The 22,092-nt window shown below is 39.9% G+C and overlaps 1 protein-coding gene across 7 annotated transcripts in view; it reads right to left on the bottom strand.

The window, feature by feature from the left end:
- Ntng1 (netrin G1) overlaps nucleotides 1-22,092 on the bottom strand; it is a 337,207-nt gene that overhangs the window by 126,533 nt on the left and 188,582 nt on the right. For all 7 annotated transcript variants that reach the window (XM_075981566.1, XM_075981570.1, XM_075981571.1 and 4 more), the window contains exon 3: nucleotides 18,618-19,258. In XM_075981566.1, the coding sequence (XP_075837681.1) occupies nucleotides 18,618-19,258 (641 nt within the window). The remainder of the gene's footprint in view (nucleotides 1-18,617; nucleotides 19,259-22,092) is intronic.

The following is a 22,092-nucleotide window of genomic DNA, read 5'->3' as shown; positions in this document are numbered from 1 at the left end:
TTTTAAGCTGAGCCCATCATGAAAGAAAGGTGGAGATAGCGGTGAAATAAATCATCAGGTTGAGATAAAGATAATGTGTTGTGAGACAAGTGGAAGCAATAATATTAAAAACAAACCACAGCTTCTTTCAAAGTGATGATAGTACATTCTGGCTGCATTCATGTGCATTATGGTAAAATAAAGTATGTATTTATATATTTCTATTTCACTTATATTAACAATTTTGGAAGTCTTTGTCCATCTTACAACTCAAGGGACTAAGCTATTAAGACAAAATCTAAGTTCTGTGATTTTCTACATCCTATCTTGCAGTGAGTAAAGGGTCAAGCTAGCAAAAGGTCACCCACTGCAGTCTTTTCATTAGAACCAGAGCTGGTCAACAAATATGGGACACTGTGTGACATTTTCTTATTTAGCTTGTGTCAAAAAACTCTCCTGTGGCATGTAAGTCCTTTGGCATCTTACTTTGGAAGTAAAACAATATAGGAATCTTGGCCTCTGCTGTTGTTTGTAGGAAAAGGCTTATTTGAAACTCACTGATTCTAAACAAAGACACAACATGTAATCTGAAAGGGACACTTCCGCTTCTTCAGAACACTTGTTTTCCATAAAGAACATTTATGTATGATGAAAACAGGATTCACCTTCTATTAAAATTGAGCCTGTCATTCAGCGTGATTAGATAGCATGTGGGCTTGTCAACCCACACTTTAATCAATACGTCCCTATATCTGAGACAACCATACAGTGAACTAAGTTTTTGGATATGTTTATATTACGGAAATGGGAAGAAAGATGTGCTTAAGTTTGCGTATTTAACTGGTGCTAACACAGGACAAAAGGTATTTTTAATCAATATATAATACTAATTTTTTTTCTTTACTCATCATGGTAATTTCATATAACTTCACCTGGCTATCGCGGTAGTTTACTGTGATAGCCTTGACTGTGTTGAGAACATCAGAACATCTTGTCTTTTGGTCAGAGTCTCTCTTCCCAGAAGTATGGGCTGGTACCCCTCATCCTGTTCACCGCCGCCACTGAAACCTCATCATGGACCAGGCCATGTTGTTTTATAATTTTCCTGTTGAAGTATCTATCAGTCCATGCAGAGGGTAGCATCTTGAAGACAGGAACAGTGGCCATTCATCTTTCTCTATAGGAAATGGCACATTGCCACACACTAGCAAGCACAGAATATGCAAGTGCTTATATCTGTTTTATTTTACATTGACACTTAAAGAAAATTCATCAAAGGGACATGGGGACAATGCTATTTTCCATATTACAGTTCTGGGATGAGATGCCGCAGAATCTGAGTCCCAGCTAAAGGGCACGTTACTGCTTTGTAATCCTCCAATTTTTGTGTTCTCATATAGTTTATAATATCATTTTAGGTAAACTCAATGTAATGGGTTACTTTTTTGCTTCTTAATCCAAAACCAAGTTATTATCTTTTGTATGTATGTATATTGCGCATGCATGTATATAGGTGCGTTTGAATGCATTTGAGTTCATGTGTGTGACATTTACATTGAAACTCAAGGTAATTAAATTATATTCCTTAAATTCGGACAGTGGATTGAAATCTGAAGCTTTATATATCTTGTGGAGTTGAGTGAAACAAACGGCATTACAAAAAGTGTTTTTCTCCTATTCACGTCTCCTTATGTGTGAAATATGCAATGGTGGTCACAGAATGCCAAGGGCAGAGTATCAATATGCCAAATGATTATTTATTTATGTGTTATGCAGAGAAATGTTCTAAAATTTCACTCAGGCCTTTAATACTCATCTACCAAGTTTCTGGTACGTGTAGACACATATCTAATAGTTCTAGGCACAGCTCAACTAGTAGATCACAAGTCCATTTGGGTCTAGATTCTAGTTACACAACAATATTATTCTAGGCCAATTCACTTAACTATATTCTGCTTCAGTCTGAAAAGGGAGTTAGATGAAATTATTTCTGTGATTTCTTTCAGTTCTAAAATAAATGATTTTTTGTGGTGTTATGACTCCCATTTGGCACACACACCGCCTATATAAATCCAGTACAGGAGTTCATCATGCTGTCTCTCCCTAACCTGCCAAATCTCTGACCTCTTAGACTCCCCCTCCCGTCCTTTCTTGGCCCACCCTCCCCCCATCTGTTCCCTGTTCCCAGCAGCCCTGAAGGATCTATAATTACACATGGATGGCACCAATATGTTGTAACAGCATTGCTTCTCTGGTATTCTGGTAGCCTCAAACGAGTAAAAGCAAATAGAAGAGCAACATGCTTCCTAGACAAGGTAATACCCCTTAGCTTTGCCTTCCTGGGCTCAAATTTTTGTGTTTAACTAAAATAAGCCTGTGAGTTTAAAAATATCACCCAGAGCAAATGACAATCTGTATTAATTGCTAATTAATCTCAATTTCCTTTCAACGCACATTTTTAACTTCCTGCTATAGAGTGTGAGGAGCTCACACGCAGAGAAATCAAAATCCTTTAGCATCTCTATTTATCTCAGAATGCACCAGATTGAACCACTTGGTAGTTCATATTTTACATCTATGCTGAGCAAAACAAAAACAAAAAATAATCCTTATCTATTCCTGTTTGGCACATAATTTCTTAATATTTTAAAAAGGTATCTGGTACTTTTGCAAGGTAAAAATAAAATGCAAAAAGGTTGACTAAAGTTCCTATTAAAGGTAGCCTTTCACCTCGTGTAGTAGTGTTGCGAGGATGATAGCTACAATTGGTTTGCTCTGAAAAAAAATCAATTTGTTTTAGCACTATTTAAGCACATAGGTAAGTGCACATGCACACACACGCATACACACAATGCACCAATAATCTATAGACGTTTTCATTTATTTTCTTTTATCAGAATAAAAGTCCAATGATGTAGTTTTTGAAGGAACTTTACTACCCAACATGATTTCTGTGAATACTAGTTCTTGAGGTGTATTAGTACATATATACATGTTCACATACACAAGGACAGGCACAAACACAGATAGATAGATGATGGATAGATAGATAGATAGATACATACATACATACATACATATATACATACATAAATAGATAGCTAGTGTCATAGATAGATAGAGAGATAGCTATGTTTGTTTTGAAGGCTTAGGTTTAAACAAAATGGTAATGTTTACTGTGGTAATATACTCAATATTGTGATTTTCATTGAGGGAAATAAGTGTGAGGATTTTTCAAATGTATTGAGAATTAGGGTATTTGTGGATTAATTCTAAGGAATATAGGAAAACATTCTCATTTTATAGAAGGGGGACAGTGCTGCTTTTTTTTTCTGACTCTGACTTCTCCAGGAGTTATGAGTACAGGACATACTTCTACTCCTCTTAACCCATAACCAATGCTTCGTTAAGATAAAAATCATTTTGAACACTTAATAGTTTCTATAATTTAATCTCATTATACTTCTAGCACAATGTCTATTACCCTAGTACAACCACGGTAGGATAAAGGGCTATTAGTGTACCTATCTCCATTTTAAGGCTTTGGGTCAGGATCTTTGGATCAATATATTTTTTGCGGTTGTTATACTATATATTTTAAACCTGTCTCTCTGTATGACAACTATTTTTCAAAGTAAGAAACAAATTTATAGCCAACAAAAAATAATTTCTAAATCACACTGCCCCCCCCCCCATTTGCCACTTACTGTTAACTTTGTTTGGATGAAGTTTCCCTATCTATAAAATGAAGGCAGAAAAACAGCAACCACAAACTTGCATGCACTGGGGTAGCGCCTTTCAACTCACTTCATCCTAACAGTGACTTGCTGACTTGATATATATATAGACCTATGCTGCATCTTCTAGTTGCTATACTGACATATTGCAATATATCAATCAAATTGCAACAACAAATTTCTATTATTGCATTGGAAGGCTAACGGGAAAGGCCTTTTTTCACTGAGGCATAACCCAGATCTACAAAACTCTAATAGTAATATTAAGTAATAGTAATACTAATAGTAAGTATTAGATTGTGACCAATGTTTCTGAATGCATCTGGAAATGCTTCTAAACCCCCCAAGACTTTCGGGGGGTTCGGCACTGATTTTTATTGTTATTTTGTGGTCATCAAATCTTTACTTGGAATAGTTTTAGTTGTTGGACTTTATTCTCCTTTTAAAATAGGACCAAATGAAATGTTTGATAAAGGAGTGGTTAAAAATTCATTTAGTTTGAAAAAAAGACTTGTGCAATAGGATCACTTATTATAAATGTATGAAATTTCATGTTACAAAATAGGACATGCATTAGAAGACAGCATGGGTACTGATAGACTGTGTCAAAAAGAAAACCAGAGGTCCTCATGCAAAGGATGAGTTCCCTTAAAAAGGCTAGCATGACTCACCATTGCCCAGTTTATCCAGTACTATCAGTTACTGCTGTAGTTTTGATGACTTATTCTAATGAAATGCAGTGCCAGGTATTTAAATTTTCAGAGAAATGTTGCAGGAAATATTCAGAAAATTCAATTCATTTCTTACTCTTAGGAAATAGCACAATATGACCATAATAGGACTTTGTCTGTAAAGTCCCTATATCTCATACGGTAAAGTAATTTAACGCAGTCACAAAAGTTGATAAAAGTAAAATGAAGAAATTAGAGAGCGAATAAGCAGAGAACAGACAACGGTGTGCTGGAAGAGCAAGCAGAAAACCTCATGGAGAGTCCTCCCGGCGCCCAGGCGGGCTCCACTGCCTTTGTTTCTGTGGCCTGCCTGCACCAAGGAAGGTAGGCGCTTTGTTTGCGAGCTGCCCAACCAGCACGGAGGCCTGATCTCTCGGCCCCAGGAGAACCAGCGTTGGGGTGAGTTTCTGGCCCGCGGCGCCAGCCAGGGACGGGGATCTCGGGGGTCCCCTGGCCTCCTGTCTTTCTTGGGCTCTCTGCAGGACCTCTATTCCCTGGTTACTGCCTCTTTCTTCCTGGCCCACCCAGCTTCCGTCCAGAGCCCTCCCCACTTGGGCCCCCCGCCCTCTTTTGGCGCGAGGCATTGGGAGCTGGGTCCCAGTCCTCCCGCAGCCCGGGCGGGCTCCAGTGCCTTTGTTTCTGTGGCCTGCCTGCACCAAGGAAGGTAGGCGCTTTGTTTGCGAGCTGCCCAACCAGCACGGAGGCCTGATCTCTCGGCCCAGGAAAACCAGCGTTGGGGAGAACCAGCATTGGGGAGAACCAGCGTTGGGACGAGCCAGGGTTGGACACGGAGACCTGATCCCTTGGTGCCAGGAGAGCCAACATTGGTGAGGCCGCGTTGGGGAGGCAAGGAGACCTGATCTGGTAAAAGAAGACCCATAAGGGAGTATTTGGAAGAAGATATGGGCAGACGCCAAGGCAAGAATTCGCCCAACAAACTGAAAAGCAACATGAAGCCACCAGAATCCAGCGACCTCACAACGGAAGGTCAGGAACACCTTAATCAAGAAGGAGAAAAGTTTGACTTCATGAAAGTGATTGACGCCCTTAAACAGCATGTAAAAAACGCCCTTATAGAAATGGATGAGAAATATAACAGAAAGTTTGAAGAATTGAATAAATCAGTGAATGATACCCTAGAAAACCAAGGAAAAACAATCAAACAGATAATGGAAACAGTTCAAGACTTGAAAACTGAAATAGAGGCAAAGAAGAAAACACAAACAGAGGGCCGGCTGGACATGGAAAATCTAGATAAACGAATAGAGACTTCAGAAACAAGCATAACCAGCAGAATACAAGAGATAGAAGAAAGACTCTCAGATTCTGAAGATACCATAGAGAAAATAAACACACTGATCAAAGAAAACAGCAAGTCCAACAAACTCTCATCACAAAACATTCAGGAAATATGGAACACAATAAAAAGACCAAACCTAAGAATAATAGGAGTAGAAGAAGGAGAAGAAGTGCAGCTCAATGGTCCAGAAAATATATTTAATAAAATTATAGAAGAAAACTTTCCCAACCTAAAGAAAGATATACCTATGAAGGTGCAAGAAGCATACAGAACACCGAATAGGCTGGATCAAAAAAAAACATCCCCTCGCCATATAATTATCAAAACACAAAGCATTCAGAATAAGGAAAAAATATTAAGAGCGGCAAAGGAAAAAGGCCAAATTACTTACAAAGGTAAACCTATCAGACTTACACCTGACTTTTCCATGGAAACCATGAAAGCCAGAAGGTCCTGGATAGATGTACTGCAGAAACTGAGAGACCATGGATGCAAGCCCAGATTACTATACCCAGCCAAGCTTTCGTTCACTATAAATGGAGAAAATAAAATTTTCCAGGATAAAAACAAATTCAAACAATATGCAGCCACAAATCCAGCCTTACAGAAAGTAATAGAAGGAAAATCACTAACCAAGGAATCCAATAATGACCACAATAACTCAGACATCTAGAGACCCTTCATCAACACAAACCAAAGAAGGGATACACACAAACTCTACGACTAAAAAAAAATGACCGGAGTTAACAACCACTGGTCATTAATATCACTTAATGTCAATGGTCTCAACTCACCTATAAAAAGGCACAGGCTAAGAGATTGGATAAGAAAACAGGATCCAACATTCTGCTGTTTACAAGAAACACACCTCAACCACAAAGACAGGCACCTACTCAGAGTAAAGGGTTGGGAAAAGGCCTATCAAGCAAATGGACCTAAGAAACAAGCAGGTGTGGCCATACTAATCTCTAACAAAGTTGACTTCAAACTTAAATCAATCAGAAGAGATGGAGAGGGGCATTTTATATTCATAACAGGAACAGTTCATCAGGATGAAGTCTCAATCCTGAACATCCATGCCCCTAATATAAAAGCACCCACGTACATAAAAGAAACATTGCTAAAATTCAAGGCAGCCATCAAACCGCACACACTAATAGTAGGAGATTTCAACACTCCTCTCTCACCAATGGACAGGTCAATCAGACAGAAACCTAACAGAGAAATAAGACAACTAATGGAGGTAATGAAACAAATGGACTTAACAGACATCTATAGAACATTCCACCCAAATAGGAAAGAATACACCTTCTTCTCTGCAGCTCATGGAACCTTCTCGAAAATCGACCACATAGTCGGTAACAAAGCAAACATCCACAGTTACAAAAAAGTATTACTAACCACCTGTGTCTTATCAGATCACCATGGATTAAAGTTAGAATTCAACAACAAGGCTACCCCCGGAAAGCCCACAAAGTCATGGAAACTGAACAGCCAACTACTGAACCACACCTGGATTAAGGAAGAAATAAAGAAAGAAATTAAAGTATACCTGGAATTAAATGAAAATAAAGAAACAACATACTCAAACTTATGGGACACTATGAAATCAGTCCTAAGAGGAAAGTTCATAGCACTAAGTGCCCACTTAAAGAAAACAGAGAAAGCTCACATTGGAGACTTAACAGCCCACCTGAAAGCTCTAGAAAAAAAAGAAGCAGACTCACCTAGGAGGAGTAGGAGACTGGAAATAATCAAACTGAGGGCTGAAATCAATAAAATAGAAACACAGAGAACAATCCAAAGAATCAATGAAACAAAAAGCTGGTTCCTGGAGAAAATCAACAAGATTGACAAACCCCTATCCAAACTAATCAAACGGCAGAGAGAGAATTTGCAAATTAATAAGATCAGAAATGAAAAGGGGGACATAACCACAGACACAGAGGAAATTCATAGAATCATTAGATCTTACTACAAAAGCCTATACGCCACAAAACTGGAAAATGTAAAGGAAATGGATTCTTTCTTAGATAAATATCATTTACCAAAGTTAAATCAGGACCAGGTGAACAATCTAAATAGACCTGTTAGTCGCGAAGAATTAGAAGAGGTTATCAAAAACCTCCCTACCAAAAAAAGCCCAGGACCAGATGGTTTCAATGCGGAATTCTACCAGAACTTCCAAGAACACGTAATACCTATACTCCTTAATGTATTTCACAATATAGAAACAGAAGGGTCATTACCAAATTCCTTTTATGAAGCTACAGTTACTCTGATACCAAAACCACACAAAGACTCAACCAGGAAAGAGAATTACAGGCCGATCTCACTCATGAATATCGATGCAAAAATCCTCAACAAAATACTGGCAAACCGAATCCAAGAACACATCCGAAAAATTATCCATTATGATCAAGTAGGCTTCATTCCTGAGATACAGGGCTGGTTCAACATACGAAAATCTATCAATGTAATCCAGCATATAAATAAACTGAAAGAAAAAAACCATATGATCATTTCATTAGATGCTGAAAAAGCATTCGACAAAATTCAACATCCATTTATGTTAAAAGTCTTGGAGAGATTAGGGATACAAGGGTCATACCTAAATATAATAAAAGCTATATACAGCAAGCCGACAGCTAACATCAAATTAAATGGAGAGAAACTCAAAACCATCCCGCTTAACTCAGGAACACGACAAGGCTGTCCACTTTCCCCATACCTCTTCAATATAGTGCTGGAAGTTCTAGCAATAGCAATAAGACAGCATAATGGGATCAAGGGGATTCGAATTGGAAAGGAAGAAGTTAAACTTTCGTTATTCGCAGATGATATGATAGTGTACATAAGCGACCCCCAAAACTCCACCAAAGAACTTTTACAGCTGATAAACAGCTTTAGTAATGTGGCAGGATACAAGATCAACTCCAAAAAATCAGTCGCCCTCTTATACACAAAGGATATGGAAGCAGAGAGGGAAATCAGAGAAGCTTCTCCATTCACGATAGCCACAAACAGCATAAAATATCTTGGGGTAAATCTAACCAAGGAAGTGAAAGATCTATTTGACAAGAACTTTAAGGCATTGAAGAAAGAAATTGATGAGGATACCAAAAAATGGATGGACATCCCTTGCTCTTGGATTGGGAGGATCAACATAGTAAAAATGGCAATTCTACCTAAGGCAATTTATAGATTCAATGCAATCCCCATCAAGATCCCATCAAAATTCTTCACAGATCTGGAGAGGACAATAATCAACTTTATATGGAAAAACAAAAAAACCCAGGATAGCCAAAACAATCCTATACAATAAAGGATCTTCTGGAGGCATTACCATCCCTGACTTCAAACTCTATTACATAGCTACAGTAATGAAAACAGGGTGGTACTGGCATAAAAATAGAGAAGTCGACCAATGGAATCGTATAGAAGACCCGGATTTTACCCCACAAACCTATGAACACCTCATTTTCGATAAAGGAGCTAAAAGTATACAATGGAAGAAAGAAAGCATCTTCAACAAATGGTGCTGGCACAACTGGATGTCAACCTGTAGAAGAATGAAAATAGACCCATATCTATCACCGTGCACAAAACTCAAGTCCAAATGGATTAAAGACCTCATTATCAGCCCGAAAACACTGAACCTGATAGAAGAGAAAGTGGGAAATACCCTACAACAGATGGGCACAGGTGATCGCTTCTTAGGGATAACCCCAGAAGCACAGGCATTAAGGGCAACATTGAATAAATGGGACCTACTAAAACTGAGAAGCTTCTGTAAAGCAAAGGACACTGTCACTAAGACACAAAGGCAACCTACTGACTGGGAGAAGATCTTCACCAACCCCGCAACAGACAAAGGTCTGATCTCCAAAATATATAGAGAACTCAAGAAACTAGACTTTAAAATGCTAATTAACCCAATTAAAAAATGGGGCACTGAACTGAACAGAGAATTCTCAACAGAAGAACTTCAAATGGCCAAAAGATACTTAAGGTCGTGCTCAACTTCCTTAGCAATCAGGGAAATGCAAATCAAAACAACTTTGAGATACCATCTTACACCTGTCAGAATGGCTAAAGTCAAAAACACCAAGGATAGCCTTTGCTGGAGAGGCTGTGGAGGAAGGGGTACCCTCATCCATTGCTGGTGGGAATGCAATCTTGTGCAACCACTGTGGAAGTCAGTGTTTCGGTTTCTCAGGAAATTCGGGATCAACCTACCCCTGGACCCAGCAATACCACTCTTGGGAATTTACCCAAGAGATGTTCTATCACATGTCAAAAGCATTTGTTCAACTATGTTCATAGCAGTATTATTTGTAATAGCCAGAACCTGGAAACAACCTAGATGCCCTTCAATGGAAGAATGGATGAAGAAAGTATGGAATATATACACACTAGAGTACTACGCTGCGGTAAAAAACAATGACTTCTCGAATTTTGCATGCAAATGGATGGAAATAGAAAACACTATCCTGAGTGAGGTATCCCAGACCCAAAAAGAAGAACATGGGATGTACTCACTCATAATTGGTTTCTAGCCATAAATAGGGGTCACAGAATCTACAATTGGCGAACCTAAAGAAGCTAAGTAAGAAGGTGAACACAAGGAAAAACATATCGTTATCCTCTTGGATAAGGGAAGTAGACAAAATTGCCGGGGAGAAAAGTGGGATCTTGGGGGTGGGGTGGGAAGGGGGTAAGGGGAGATGGGGAGAGAAAAGGTAGAAGGGAAGGAGGGGGGACTTGGGGAAATAGGAGGATCGGGATAAAGGAAGGTTGGATAGGGGAGCACGGAACCACAATTCTTAGTTAAGGGACCCACTTTAGGGTGGGCAGGAGAATTGACCCTAGAGGGGCTCCCAGGTGCCCAAGCTGAGGTCCCCAGTTAGTTCCTTGGGCAGCTGAGGATAGGGAACCTGAAATGACCCCATCCTAGCGCAATACTGACGAATATCTTGCATATCATCTTAGAACTTTCATCTGGTGATGGATGGAGATAGAGACAGAGACCGAGACCCACACTGGAGCACTGGACTGAGCTCCCAAGGTCCCAATGAGGAGCAGAAGGAGGGAGAACATGAGCAAAGAAGTCGGGACCGCGAGGGGTGCACCCACCCACTGAGACAGTGGAGCTGATCTACTGGGAGCTCACCAAGGCCAGCTGGACTATTACCAAAAAAAGCATGGGATAAAACTGAACTCTCTGATCATGACGAACAATGAGGGCTGATGAGACGCCAAGGACAATGGCACGCAGTTTTGATCCTACGCAATCTGCTGGCTTGGTGGGAGCCTAGCCAGTTTGGATGTTCACCTTCCTAGATATGGACGGAGGGGGGAGGACCTGGGACTTACCACAGGGCAGGGAACCCTGACTGCTCTTTGGACTGGAGAGGGAGGGGGAGAGGAGTGGGGAGAAGGGGAGAGGGGTGGGAGGAGGGGGAGAAGAGTGGGAGGAGGGGGAGGGAAAGGGGAGGCTGGGAGGAGGTGGAAATTTGTTTTTTTTTCCTTTATTCTTTTATCAATAAAAAAAAATAATCAAAAAAAAAAAAAAAAAAAAAGAAAACCTCATGGAGCCCGTGACTCATGGACACATCATGAATGGCAGGGATGTAAGACGTAAGAGTTTGCTTTGCTGTTTACAGAGAGATCCTTTGCAGGATTTTCTGAGTCTCCTGTGTCTATGAAGCTGCATTCAGGCTACCGTGGGCTGCAAAAGCTTGGGCTACAGACCATCACAAAGTCAGGAGGTTGACTTGACACTTGATGATGTGAGTGATGTCAGATAAAAGAAGTCCTGACACATCTCTGGTCCTCAGTCTTCTCACCTGTAAAATGATTTAAATCCATCCATCTTATGAGCCTCTCGTGAGGATCAATGGAAGTAAAACAATCAACAAGAATCCTAGGAGCTGAAGGTTATACAAATGCTAAAGGGTTGCTTACATATTGATGAGAACCAGCACATTTGCCTTTAGCTTGATGTTCTCAAATTATATCTCAATTTCCTTGGGAGAGTACCTTCCAAGAATTGCTTATAAATGACCCTTTTAAATATATGTGTGTGTGTGTGTGTGTGTGTGTGTGTGTGTGTGTGTGTGTGTTCCTTTGCCCAAGTTTTACCAACTCCATATAGTGTGAGAATTTTAATGATTCAAACCTCTATGAAACTGTAGACTGCCTTTTTAGGAGTCTGAATTGGAATCTCCACTTGGATTCCTGCTGTTACACAGGGAATGGCACAACACAAATACCTAGCTTATGCACCAATTGCCTAACACCCTGCTTCTGCATTTTATCCCCCATGTTAAAGACACGATCCACCAACCCTGCTATCCCTTCAGCTGACTAAGGAATCTTTCCCTCCATCCCTGTTCAGATTTTAACTGGTTCTCAGGCCCTGTTGCCACTACAAGAGAATCTCAACCCATCACCCTGTGCTGACTTCCTAGGATTTGAAGAGCTTTTCTTTACTCTCAACTTGAACACCAGGTCTGGGGTTCATAATTGTTCCTAAGTTAAGAAATGTTAACACTTTCAGTGTTCACACAATGGAATATTTTCTACTACTGTCTTAAAATGTTTCTCCTCTGCTTTCAACGCACATGTGAACATTTATAAATTTAGATGGATTATACCATGAGCAACTGCAAAAGACGGTTTCATAGGAATCCTTTAGCGCTTCTTAAAGGGGATGACGATCCACTGGGAGAAGATGGGGGGAAGTAATCTCTCAGGATTCTACACTTCGTTTCTCCTTTGGAATGCCTTAACAGGCTGTGCTGTTTTGTGTGTAATTTGTCTGCCTAGAATTCCATTTTGCCTTGGTTCCCTGGCATACTACACCACACGTTTCAAGATACCATACGAATGTCAGATCTTATCAAACATTTTACTAGTCTCATCTCATTAAGTTAGTAGTTCTTTTATCACATAAGAATTCATACAGTGGTATGGATGAGGTATGGCTTGAATGTATCTCCTGGGACCTCGTGTACTAAAATTTACCCCACTATGGAGTATTAAGAGGATAGAAATAACTTAATGGTGGCTTTTAGAGATGAGGCTTTGGAAGTGGTTAGGGTTTAGATAAGGGGATCAGAGAGAACGCCCTCAATTGAATACTGGTGCCTTTACAGACTAGCAAGACCAGAAGCATTCCCCATGTTTCAAGCCATGCATTGTCCTAGGCTGTCTTGGGACCATGCCCATAAGAAGGAGGTCACCATATGCAGCTCTATCAACTCCCCTAACTGAAATATAAGTCAGTCTGTTTTCTTTTAAAGCTACCCAATTTCAAACTTGTTGTAATAAAGAAAAAGATTTAAAAAAAGATAAAAAAGATGGAAATAATCAGAGCCCTTGTCTATGCCTTTTCAGGTCATGAGCTCTTTGAAAGTAGGGACTATGCCTTCTGCCATTGCTGAATGTCCACTGCTAAAGCCAGAATCTGCTCTGTGATGACAGACAGAGAAATGTGAATTGACAACAGAGTACCAGGAAGACGCTGTAAAAGCAGAATCTGCTAAGTGGCCGCAAAGCCCAACTTCAATCATTAGGACTAACTGAGGACGAGAAGACAAAAGCACACATGCTTTCTACATGAAAAGTGAAACCTCAAGACTTTGGCAAATTTATTTTAGTTGTGGCTAAGGATGACAGAGAACCCCCACAAATCAGTTTACATGACACTATGTTTTCCAAATGCTTTTGAGATTCAAAGTTGTCTATGTACTTTAAAAGTTTCACAGGCGTTCTTCATAAATGGGTGTTTGTCTGCATGGATGTCTGTGCACCATATGTGTGCCTGGTGCCCATAGTGGTCAGAAGAGAGGACGGGGATCTCCTGGAAGTAGAATTGTAGATGGTTGTGTGCTGTCTTGTAGGTGCTGGGAATCAAACCCCAGGTTCTCAGGAGAAGCAACCAGTGCTCTTAGCTGCTGCACTCCACACACAAATGTTCTTGCTTACTCAAGATTACTTACTTGGGTACCAACTTCTTGACCTTGTCCCAGTTACAAAAAACGAAACCCAAGGTGATGACATTCAAGCAGTCAGGTTATATGGATGTAAAGTTTACTCCTGAGAGAGAGAATGTAAGGAGCCTTTCTCTCTATAACACCCTGGGGAAGTAGCTTTGTCACTGGCCTGTTTAGCCTTGCGTTCTGTAAAAGGAGACTGGATTGGACAGTTAAGAATGCTCAAGAAAGGATGCTGAAATACAGCTTCTGTGCTAGTGTCCTCAGACTCTTTCCTTAGGGGAAAGCAACGGAATGAGGAAAGACAAATAAGTAAATAAACAAATAAATAAATTTCAGTTGATTTCTGTAATTGGGGCATGGTTATAGTTCAAAACTCCCAAGGGGTGTCTAAAAAGGAAGAGAGCACCGAGTCTCATACATACTATGTTTGTATCTTATGTTTACATAACTATAAAATTTAAATTAAAAATATGTCACAGCAAGCATCTAACAATTATAACCCATAGTAAATATAATTATAACCATGTTCTGTAACAAAATCCACTTAAAACTTATTAATTAGTTATTTCTGGAATTTTCTATCTAACGTCTTTGCACTTGCCTCAGTGAAAATTTTGGAAAGCTAAGCTATGGATAAGCTAAACTATAAGCTATTTGTTATTTTGACAGCCAACCTATAAAGGAAGCCGAGTAGGCCCTGCATGGGATAAGAAATGAATAAACACCATTGAAAAGGTATGAATTACCTTTAAGAATGTATTGTAAAAGACAAGCAATTGAGATGTTGATCAGATCTGAATATTTCTTTCAATTCTACCTTCGTGCTTATGTTGTTAGAGGAGAAATTCTATTATCCAATGTCTAAAGCCATAGTTTGATACATTGCTGATAATACATCTCGGAAACAAATGGGCTTATTACCAAATGCTCATTTATCTTTCAGACTTAAAAACCTATTATAATAAATCACACTACTTCCTCAGTCTTACCTCAAAGACACAAAAAGGAATGTTTAGTTTATATTCTGATAAAAGCGCTGCATCTGACAAGTATCCAGGTTTTAATTAATTTAATTGTGGAAAGAAAGCTCAAAAGGAAACATGGTACTTGAAAATCTAAACCTCCCACGGTGTAACTAAGAAACCTTTTGGACATTATATATTTAATGACTTTTGGACTTAACCCCCTGTCTGTATGAAAAAAAAATGTTCAGAACAAACATGTACTCTTCATTTCTCCTCTCACCTTTCATCTGGGTACGTTTTATTTATGCACTAGACGAACTTTTGGCCATTAGAACCATCTTGCTTCAGCAGTTAATTAACACAAGTACCATAATTTAATACAGTTAATGCTACTTGATGCCCTTTAATGTACCTTCCATTAGTGATATTATTGTAGTATTACCCTGTAAATTAAAATGAGATCAAGACTAAGAGAGTGGCTCTTTAATTAACGTACTGGCACACTGCACTTCTCTATTATTCACTGGAGAAAATCACCCTGATTTACTGAAGCAGGACAGCCATAAGTCAGAATTAGCGCAGGAAGATTATTAGGTTTATTGAACAATGTAAGTGCCATGGAGTTACTAAGATGGCCAATAGCATTGCTTCCTCTTTTTCCTTCATTATCTTGATAAATACTCAAGCGGTAAATGAGAGCAAAATAAACACGTAGCAAAAGAGAAATGCATTTTATGATAATATTATAGGTTTTTCTATTAGTTTAATAGATACTGGATATATCCCATGTTTTAAAAAAAAGCCTAAGCTAGTGGTTCTCAACCTTCCTAATACTGCAATCCTTTACTATAGTTCCTCATGATGTGAAGTGTAGTAATTTAATGAATGAAATCAACAGATTGATATATGACACTCCCACATCACTGAAGACCCCCAGCCATAAATTTTTTTCGCTGCTACTTCATATCTGTAATTTTGCTGCTATTATGAATCATAATGTAGATATCTAGTATCCAGGATATCTGATACTTGAAACCTTGTGGGGATTGCAACCCACAGATTGAGAACCAATAGCCTAAATGATTCATTAATCTGATGACAGTCAAAACATTGCTTTTATGTTAAATAAAATAGTCATTATAAAATCTACATATGCATATTTACACTATATCTTCAACTATTTCCATTTCATAGTTTAATAGTTCAAGATAGAAACATATATTTTCTGTTGACGGTATTGCAAATATTTGTAGCTGGTCTTCATACAAAATTTATATAATGACTTATATAAATTCCCACATTTTGCTTGGATGGTATTGGAAGTGACAACAGAAAAATGGCATTATTATTTCTGGAAAAAGACACGTATATAAGATTCTAGGTTTGTGTGACCAGGGGATGGAAAGACAAGCTACAGGAAACTATGCCCTTTCTTACGTTTTGGAAAATTTAGAACTTCCCAATAAAAAAAAAATCATCAACTAATACGCAATCTTTCTATAGATGACCTGTTGTTTAAAGGAAAGACAACCAAAAGCATGAATCCTGAAATCTTCAATGGTAAAATCATCAGTGTCTAGGCTGAAAGGCCTAATGCTCCACGGTTGCTCAGCTTTCCGCTTAGTGGCTCCATCGTGAACAAATACTCCTTACATAACTTGAAAGCCAGAGACACACCGGAGCCATCAGGCCCCGCTTCTTTAGTCCCTCCCCCAGGACTAAAAATACTCCAGCCATCTGGTGCCTAGTGCAGTACATGCCAGCATCGGTTTGCCCCGAAAAATTTGGACAGAGTGGAGGTGACGGAGCAGCACCGTATGGGCTTACCTCACCTCCACTGGCCCTTTTGCTTTTGCCCAGCTGCTTCTCGCCAGCTTGCTGCTGACTGGTGAACGGGAATGACAGGGGAGGTGAGACTCAGAGGTTTGATGGAATCTGGGTCCTGCTAACTCCTCGGAGCCAGTGACAAGCAGCCGGAGGTCATTGCCAAGGTGAGGCTTAGCAGTAAGGTGAGAGGTCCATAGGGATTAGATGTTCTTGGCAGGCCATCTTTAGGAGAGGACCTGTCTAACTCCAATGGAGCATGCATAAAGCTCTCCTTAGCTCGGAAATGCAGTTTATACTTTCTTTCAAAGAATCAGAGAAGAGAAAAATGAATTTCCCATAGCAAAAATAATCTCCAGCAGCAGATATTTCATAACTGAAACCCCCCAAAAGGTTGTCTTTCTGACAGAGCCAAATCACAGTGTTTGGGTGCAGTGGTCTACAGAAACTCAAGTTCAGGTTAAGGAGTACTGAAACTGCCAGAAACTGACCTGCCTGAATTCAGTGTTACCAAACTACACAAATCTCGGGCTATTCATTTAGAGTTTTATTCTTTCAGCCATATTGAATATTTGTCATTTGATGTTGGCATGCTGTTGTTAAAGATATCAAATATTTTTCATATAGTACATGCACTTGAGATTGGATAAGATGACATTTTAAACTTAAAGTCTTTTACTAAGATGTTCCTTAACATAATGGGGCATTTTGGTACAACACATACTCAAGTCTGCTAAGACAACTTCCTACTGCCCATTCATAGACTCCTGCTAATCTGTAAACACTTCTTAAAACATTAGGGCTCCCAAGATCAATGTGGCTATCCATATACTAGGGCACAAATCCCTCAAAAAAATGCTAATTTGCTGTCAAGATGTTGTCAGCATCTGTCACTAAGACCTTGGTTAGAGGTCGACAATAAGGTCTGTAGCTAAAGATTCTTTACTAATCATGAGGAACACAAGAGGAAGCAGAGGATATAGCTGCAATTTCATGCTGTCTTTCCATTGTGAACATCCTGAAACCTTAGATGCCACCGTAAGCTGAAAAGCTTTACTGCCTTTCTCACTCTCACTGTGACCCCATCTTCAGAGCTGCAAACACCTTTTTACTCATATGTGACGGACAGACAGACAACTCTCTGAAGGGCCAGAGTTCCAGCACCTCCGATTTCTGAGGACTGGGCAGACTCAAAGGAATCTGAAAGTCAGATTGAATGAATCCTGATTTATCTGTCTAAATTTATGCTTATCAAGATCAACATGCCAAATTTACCATTATACACTTTATACACTTATCCTCATATATTCTCAGATTTAAAAGTGTTTATATCTTTCTTTATATTTTCTATTTTTTTTCCTGCCCACTATCTCATGCGTCTACTCTCACCATGCCTTGATGAATAAAAGTCTCTCATGTTGGTAGTTTTTGTTCTCATTATCGGAGTTTTCACTCATACATCTTCAAAATTCTTTATAATCAATTGTAGTTTGGTATACTATTAAAACAAGGCATCCCTGATCATCACCACTGATGTTACAACTCTTGCCCATCTGCCCTTGGCCGACTAAGTGAAGAGTCCCCAACCCATATTTTACATCTGGAATATTGTTTAATACAATGGGTTCAAGACCTCTAAAAGAGGACGCTTACCACTCTTGAAGAAATGCATTTTACATCTCAGGTGCTTTTTGTTCTGACGGTGTAAGGGATCATTGCAGGGTGATTCTTGCTTGCATTGGGAAATGCAAGACAGAACCTTATTTCTCCCTTCCCCTCTAACAGAGCAAGCAGCCTCACTATGTTGGCTTTAGCCTCACCTTACCAGGGAATATTAAGCTTCAGGTAAGATGATTATGTTTTCTTTTGTTTGAATTCTAAAGACTCCTGAACTGATAACCAGTGTGGGTTTGTAAATCATTGCTGAGCCAAAAGGTCTCAGCAGACGGCTTTAGAACCTCCTTGTGTATTGGTGGCCCTCAGAAAATAAATAAAAATTGACTAATGTCACCAACCCTGGGCATATTTTTTTTGTACACACAGTTATTTCCATTCAATATGGGCAGGGGTTCTCTTACCTTCCTCGCACCTTTATGTCTGAGATCGCATAAAAGTAACGTGCCAAATGCAGCTCATCTACAAATATTTCCCCTACGGCGGGTCTCAAGAGCCTGATCCTCAGGTCCGTGACTGTGAAGAAATCTCTGAGTTTCTTGGTTGTATCCAGCTGTCCATAGAGGGAGGCCATATTTCGCAGCCGAGGTCCAGCGAAAAATGCAAACCTGTCTTTGATCTCAAAGTGAATAATTTTGCTGTTTGTGGAGTACCCGGTGGAGTACTCCTCTGTGCAAATGATCTCTAAGACGGACTGCTGGGACAAATCCTTCACGGACTTCGGGTCCATGTGAAAAGCATCGAGGCAGTCTGTGGCGTAATACTGATAGGGCTGCCATGTTCTTCCATAATCGAGAGATTTCTCCAGGATCATTTGGTCTGGACGCCCCGATTCGAAGGTAATAACTATATTGTCTGTGAGCTCAATGGTTTTGCTCCAAGACAAAGTGATGTTAACCTGGAGAGGTTTGGGGTACTCCTTCCAAGTAGCAGACTGCCAAAATGTAGAGGGATGTCGTCCTTCAAAATCAAACATGAGCTCAGGAGGGTGCGCCAGTTCAGGGGTACTTGCGTCACACTCGTTATTGCACATGTAAGGGTTGCCCTATGGAAGAAGAATAAAGAGGGTTCATTAAAATATTGCCTCAACACCATCTTACCTTATTGCTGATTGCTAACAAGCTAAGACAGAAAACAATAACAAAATCACTGAAGTTTTCTTTCCCCAACTGGATTCTCCTCTATACTAGCCTTTTTTATTATAGAGCTGGAAAGAGGGCTCAACAATTATGAACATGAGCTGCTTTTTCAGAACACCTAGGCTCAGTTCCTTGCACCACCTACATGGCAGCTCACAACTCCTTGGAACTCTAGTTCTAGGACATTAGGTTCCCTCTTCTGACCTCCACAAGCACCAGGCATATAAGTGGTACACAGAGATACAAAACACTTATTCACATAATGTATAAAAAAAATAAACCATGTAAAATTAAGATGGTAATTTTCTTGTCTTTCTATGGGCTTCAAGGATAAGAAAAGTTCATTTACTCCTGTGTCTTAGACCTATAATATGATCACAGAGGCACAAAGATTCAGAACTGCCTAATAGCTCAATCATTCTACTTCCGCCTAGAAAGGTCCTGCAAGGAAGGCAGGGAGACTTGATATTCCTTAGAACTTGATTATTTTTTAAAATTAAAATATGATTACATCATTTCTCTCTTTCCCTTTGCTTCCTCCAATTCCTCTTATGTATCCTCTCTTGCTCTTCCAAATGTCTAGCTTAAAAAGTCAACTATGTGTGTATGTGTGTGTGTTTGTTCCTAAATCTATGAATGCAATGTGCTCAGTACCTACCATGTTACTTATATGCATGTTTTCAGGGCTGACCATTTGGTTATGGATAATCAGTTGGTTTGCTCTTCCCTGGAAAGACTCTATTGCCCATTCTCAGAATTCCTTAGTTGCTTGTAGCTCTTTGTCTAAGGTTGAGGCTTCCTGAGATTTCCCCTTCCACTTCCCTTGTCTACTGATGCCATCCTTATTCAGGTCTTAGTGAAGGATGGTTCTTCAACAGTTCACTTCTAAAGCAGGCCTTTGGATTTAACCATGAATGATAGATGCTGACCCTTGTCCTATATAGCCACGGGTACCCTCATTAACATTCAGCTCTCTCTTGGCTTTGCCCCGAATCCATCATACTTAACTGGGTCCCTGCTTCATAAAACCTGGTTTTAAAACGTTTACTTTCTTCACCACAAATCATTAAAATGCGGTCCAAGGCAGACTCTGGGGTTGGATCCAAACATCTGGCATCCTAATAGGTAGATATGAGCTGAGTGCTCAGGAATGTCTGGGGCTGAGGATGTGTTCCAAGGAATGGAACACAGAAGTCCACTATAGTTATACCTCGGTATCCTTGAGGTATTGCTTCTAGGTCCCCCATGGATACCCAAATCTGCCTAATTGTAAATGGCATACTATTTGCATACACTTCAAATCAGCTGGAGATGATTTAAATGTAAATGGTATGTAAATACTTACTACACCGCATCCTTTTGGGAACATTGACAAGAAATAATCTGTATGTTTGCAGTGCATAGGCAACCATCCTGGGCTTGGAAGCACAGCACTTGAATGCCACCAAACAAGGAGCACTGAAAGCAGCATGAGAACCTGTGGGATGTGGGAGGCTGCAACAGAGTGCGCGAATGTCACGTATTCTAATGAATTGAACACAGTGCCCTGCGTGGAGCAGAGTCGCGTTTTGTCACAGGCAGCTTTCTGCACTCCCTCCCCAGTATCCTCACCCCATGGTGAGTTGACTGCAGACATGGAGTCTTCTGATCGAGGAGGACCAGCTCCAGGCAACGAAGAAGGCGCTGTGCACCCAACCAGACACTTGTGTATTTGTGACTTTGCAGCTGCCCATAGGCAGTTCTCAGTGGATGTTAATTATTCTTCTCCTTACAAATGCTACTTCCTTTACAACCCACTCAAACTAGAAGCTGGAAATAAACCGCCCGTGATGTCACAAGTTGTAATGCTGCTTCTGCGGCACTAAATGCCTCTTCTCGGCTTTCCCTGGTAGAATCTGGAGAGAATGACTTGATATGGCTTAAATTTTTTCTTTCAAAAGAAAAGCAGAGCCGGGCAGTGGTGGCGCACGCCTTTAATCCCAGCACTCGGGAGGCAGAGGCAGGCGGATCTCTGTGAGTTCGAGGCCAACCTGGTCTACAAGAGCTAGTTCCAGGACAGGAACCAAAAGCTATGGAGAAACCCTGTCTCAAAAAAATCAAAAAAAAAAAAAAAGGAAAAGAAAAAAAAAAAAGCAGATAGCAACATCCAAAGTCACTACTCAGGTAGAGTGAATCATTATAGTTTCTCCGTATTTTCAGGGGATATCTCCTAAGACCCTCACGGAATACTTAAAGTCTCAGGTCACACTAAGCTCAGTATACATATATATATTTTTCTATACCTACTTAACCTACTTAACCTATAGAAATAGTATTTATAATTTTTCACAATAAGGACTTAACAATGACTCCTCATAGAATAACGCCTTATAGTAAAAACTATGTGAATGAGGTCACTCACGTAATATCTTTGTATGCTCCTCCTTCTGCGATGACTATTGACTGTATAGTCTATGTGAGGAGATGGAAATGGGTGATACGGATGGATGCTCTTGACATAGTGCTAACGGATGAATACTGTGGTGCTGGGGACTGCTGCTCTGAGAGCTGAGATGCTATCCGTGACTAGTGGGTGGGGAGTATCTACAGTGTGAATACAAAGCTAAGGGACGATTAATACTCCCAAATGGTGGGATGGAGTCAAGGCGTTAAGAGATCTTACCACGTTGCTTACAACAGTGCACAGTGTAAAACGTAAACAAACTGTTTATTTCTAGGTTTCCCCATCTAATACTTTGGA

Source organism: Microtus pennsylvanicus, chromosome 7 (assembly GCF_037038515.1).
Source record: "Microtus pennsylvanicus isolate mMicPen1 chromosome 7, mMicPen1.hap1, whole genome shotgun sequence".
NCBI lineage: Eukaryota > Metazoa > Chordata > Mammalia > Rodentia > Cricetidae > Microtus > Microtus pennsylvanicus.
Note: the sequence above shows the minus strand (reverse complement) of the source record. Positions and strands in the feature narration are given on the sequence as shown.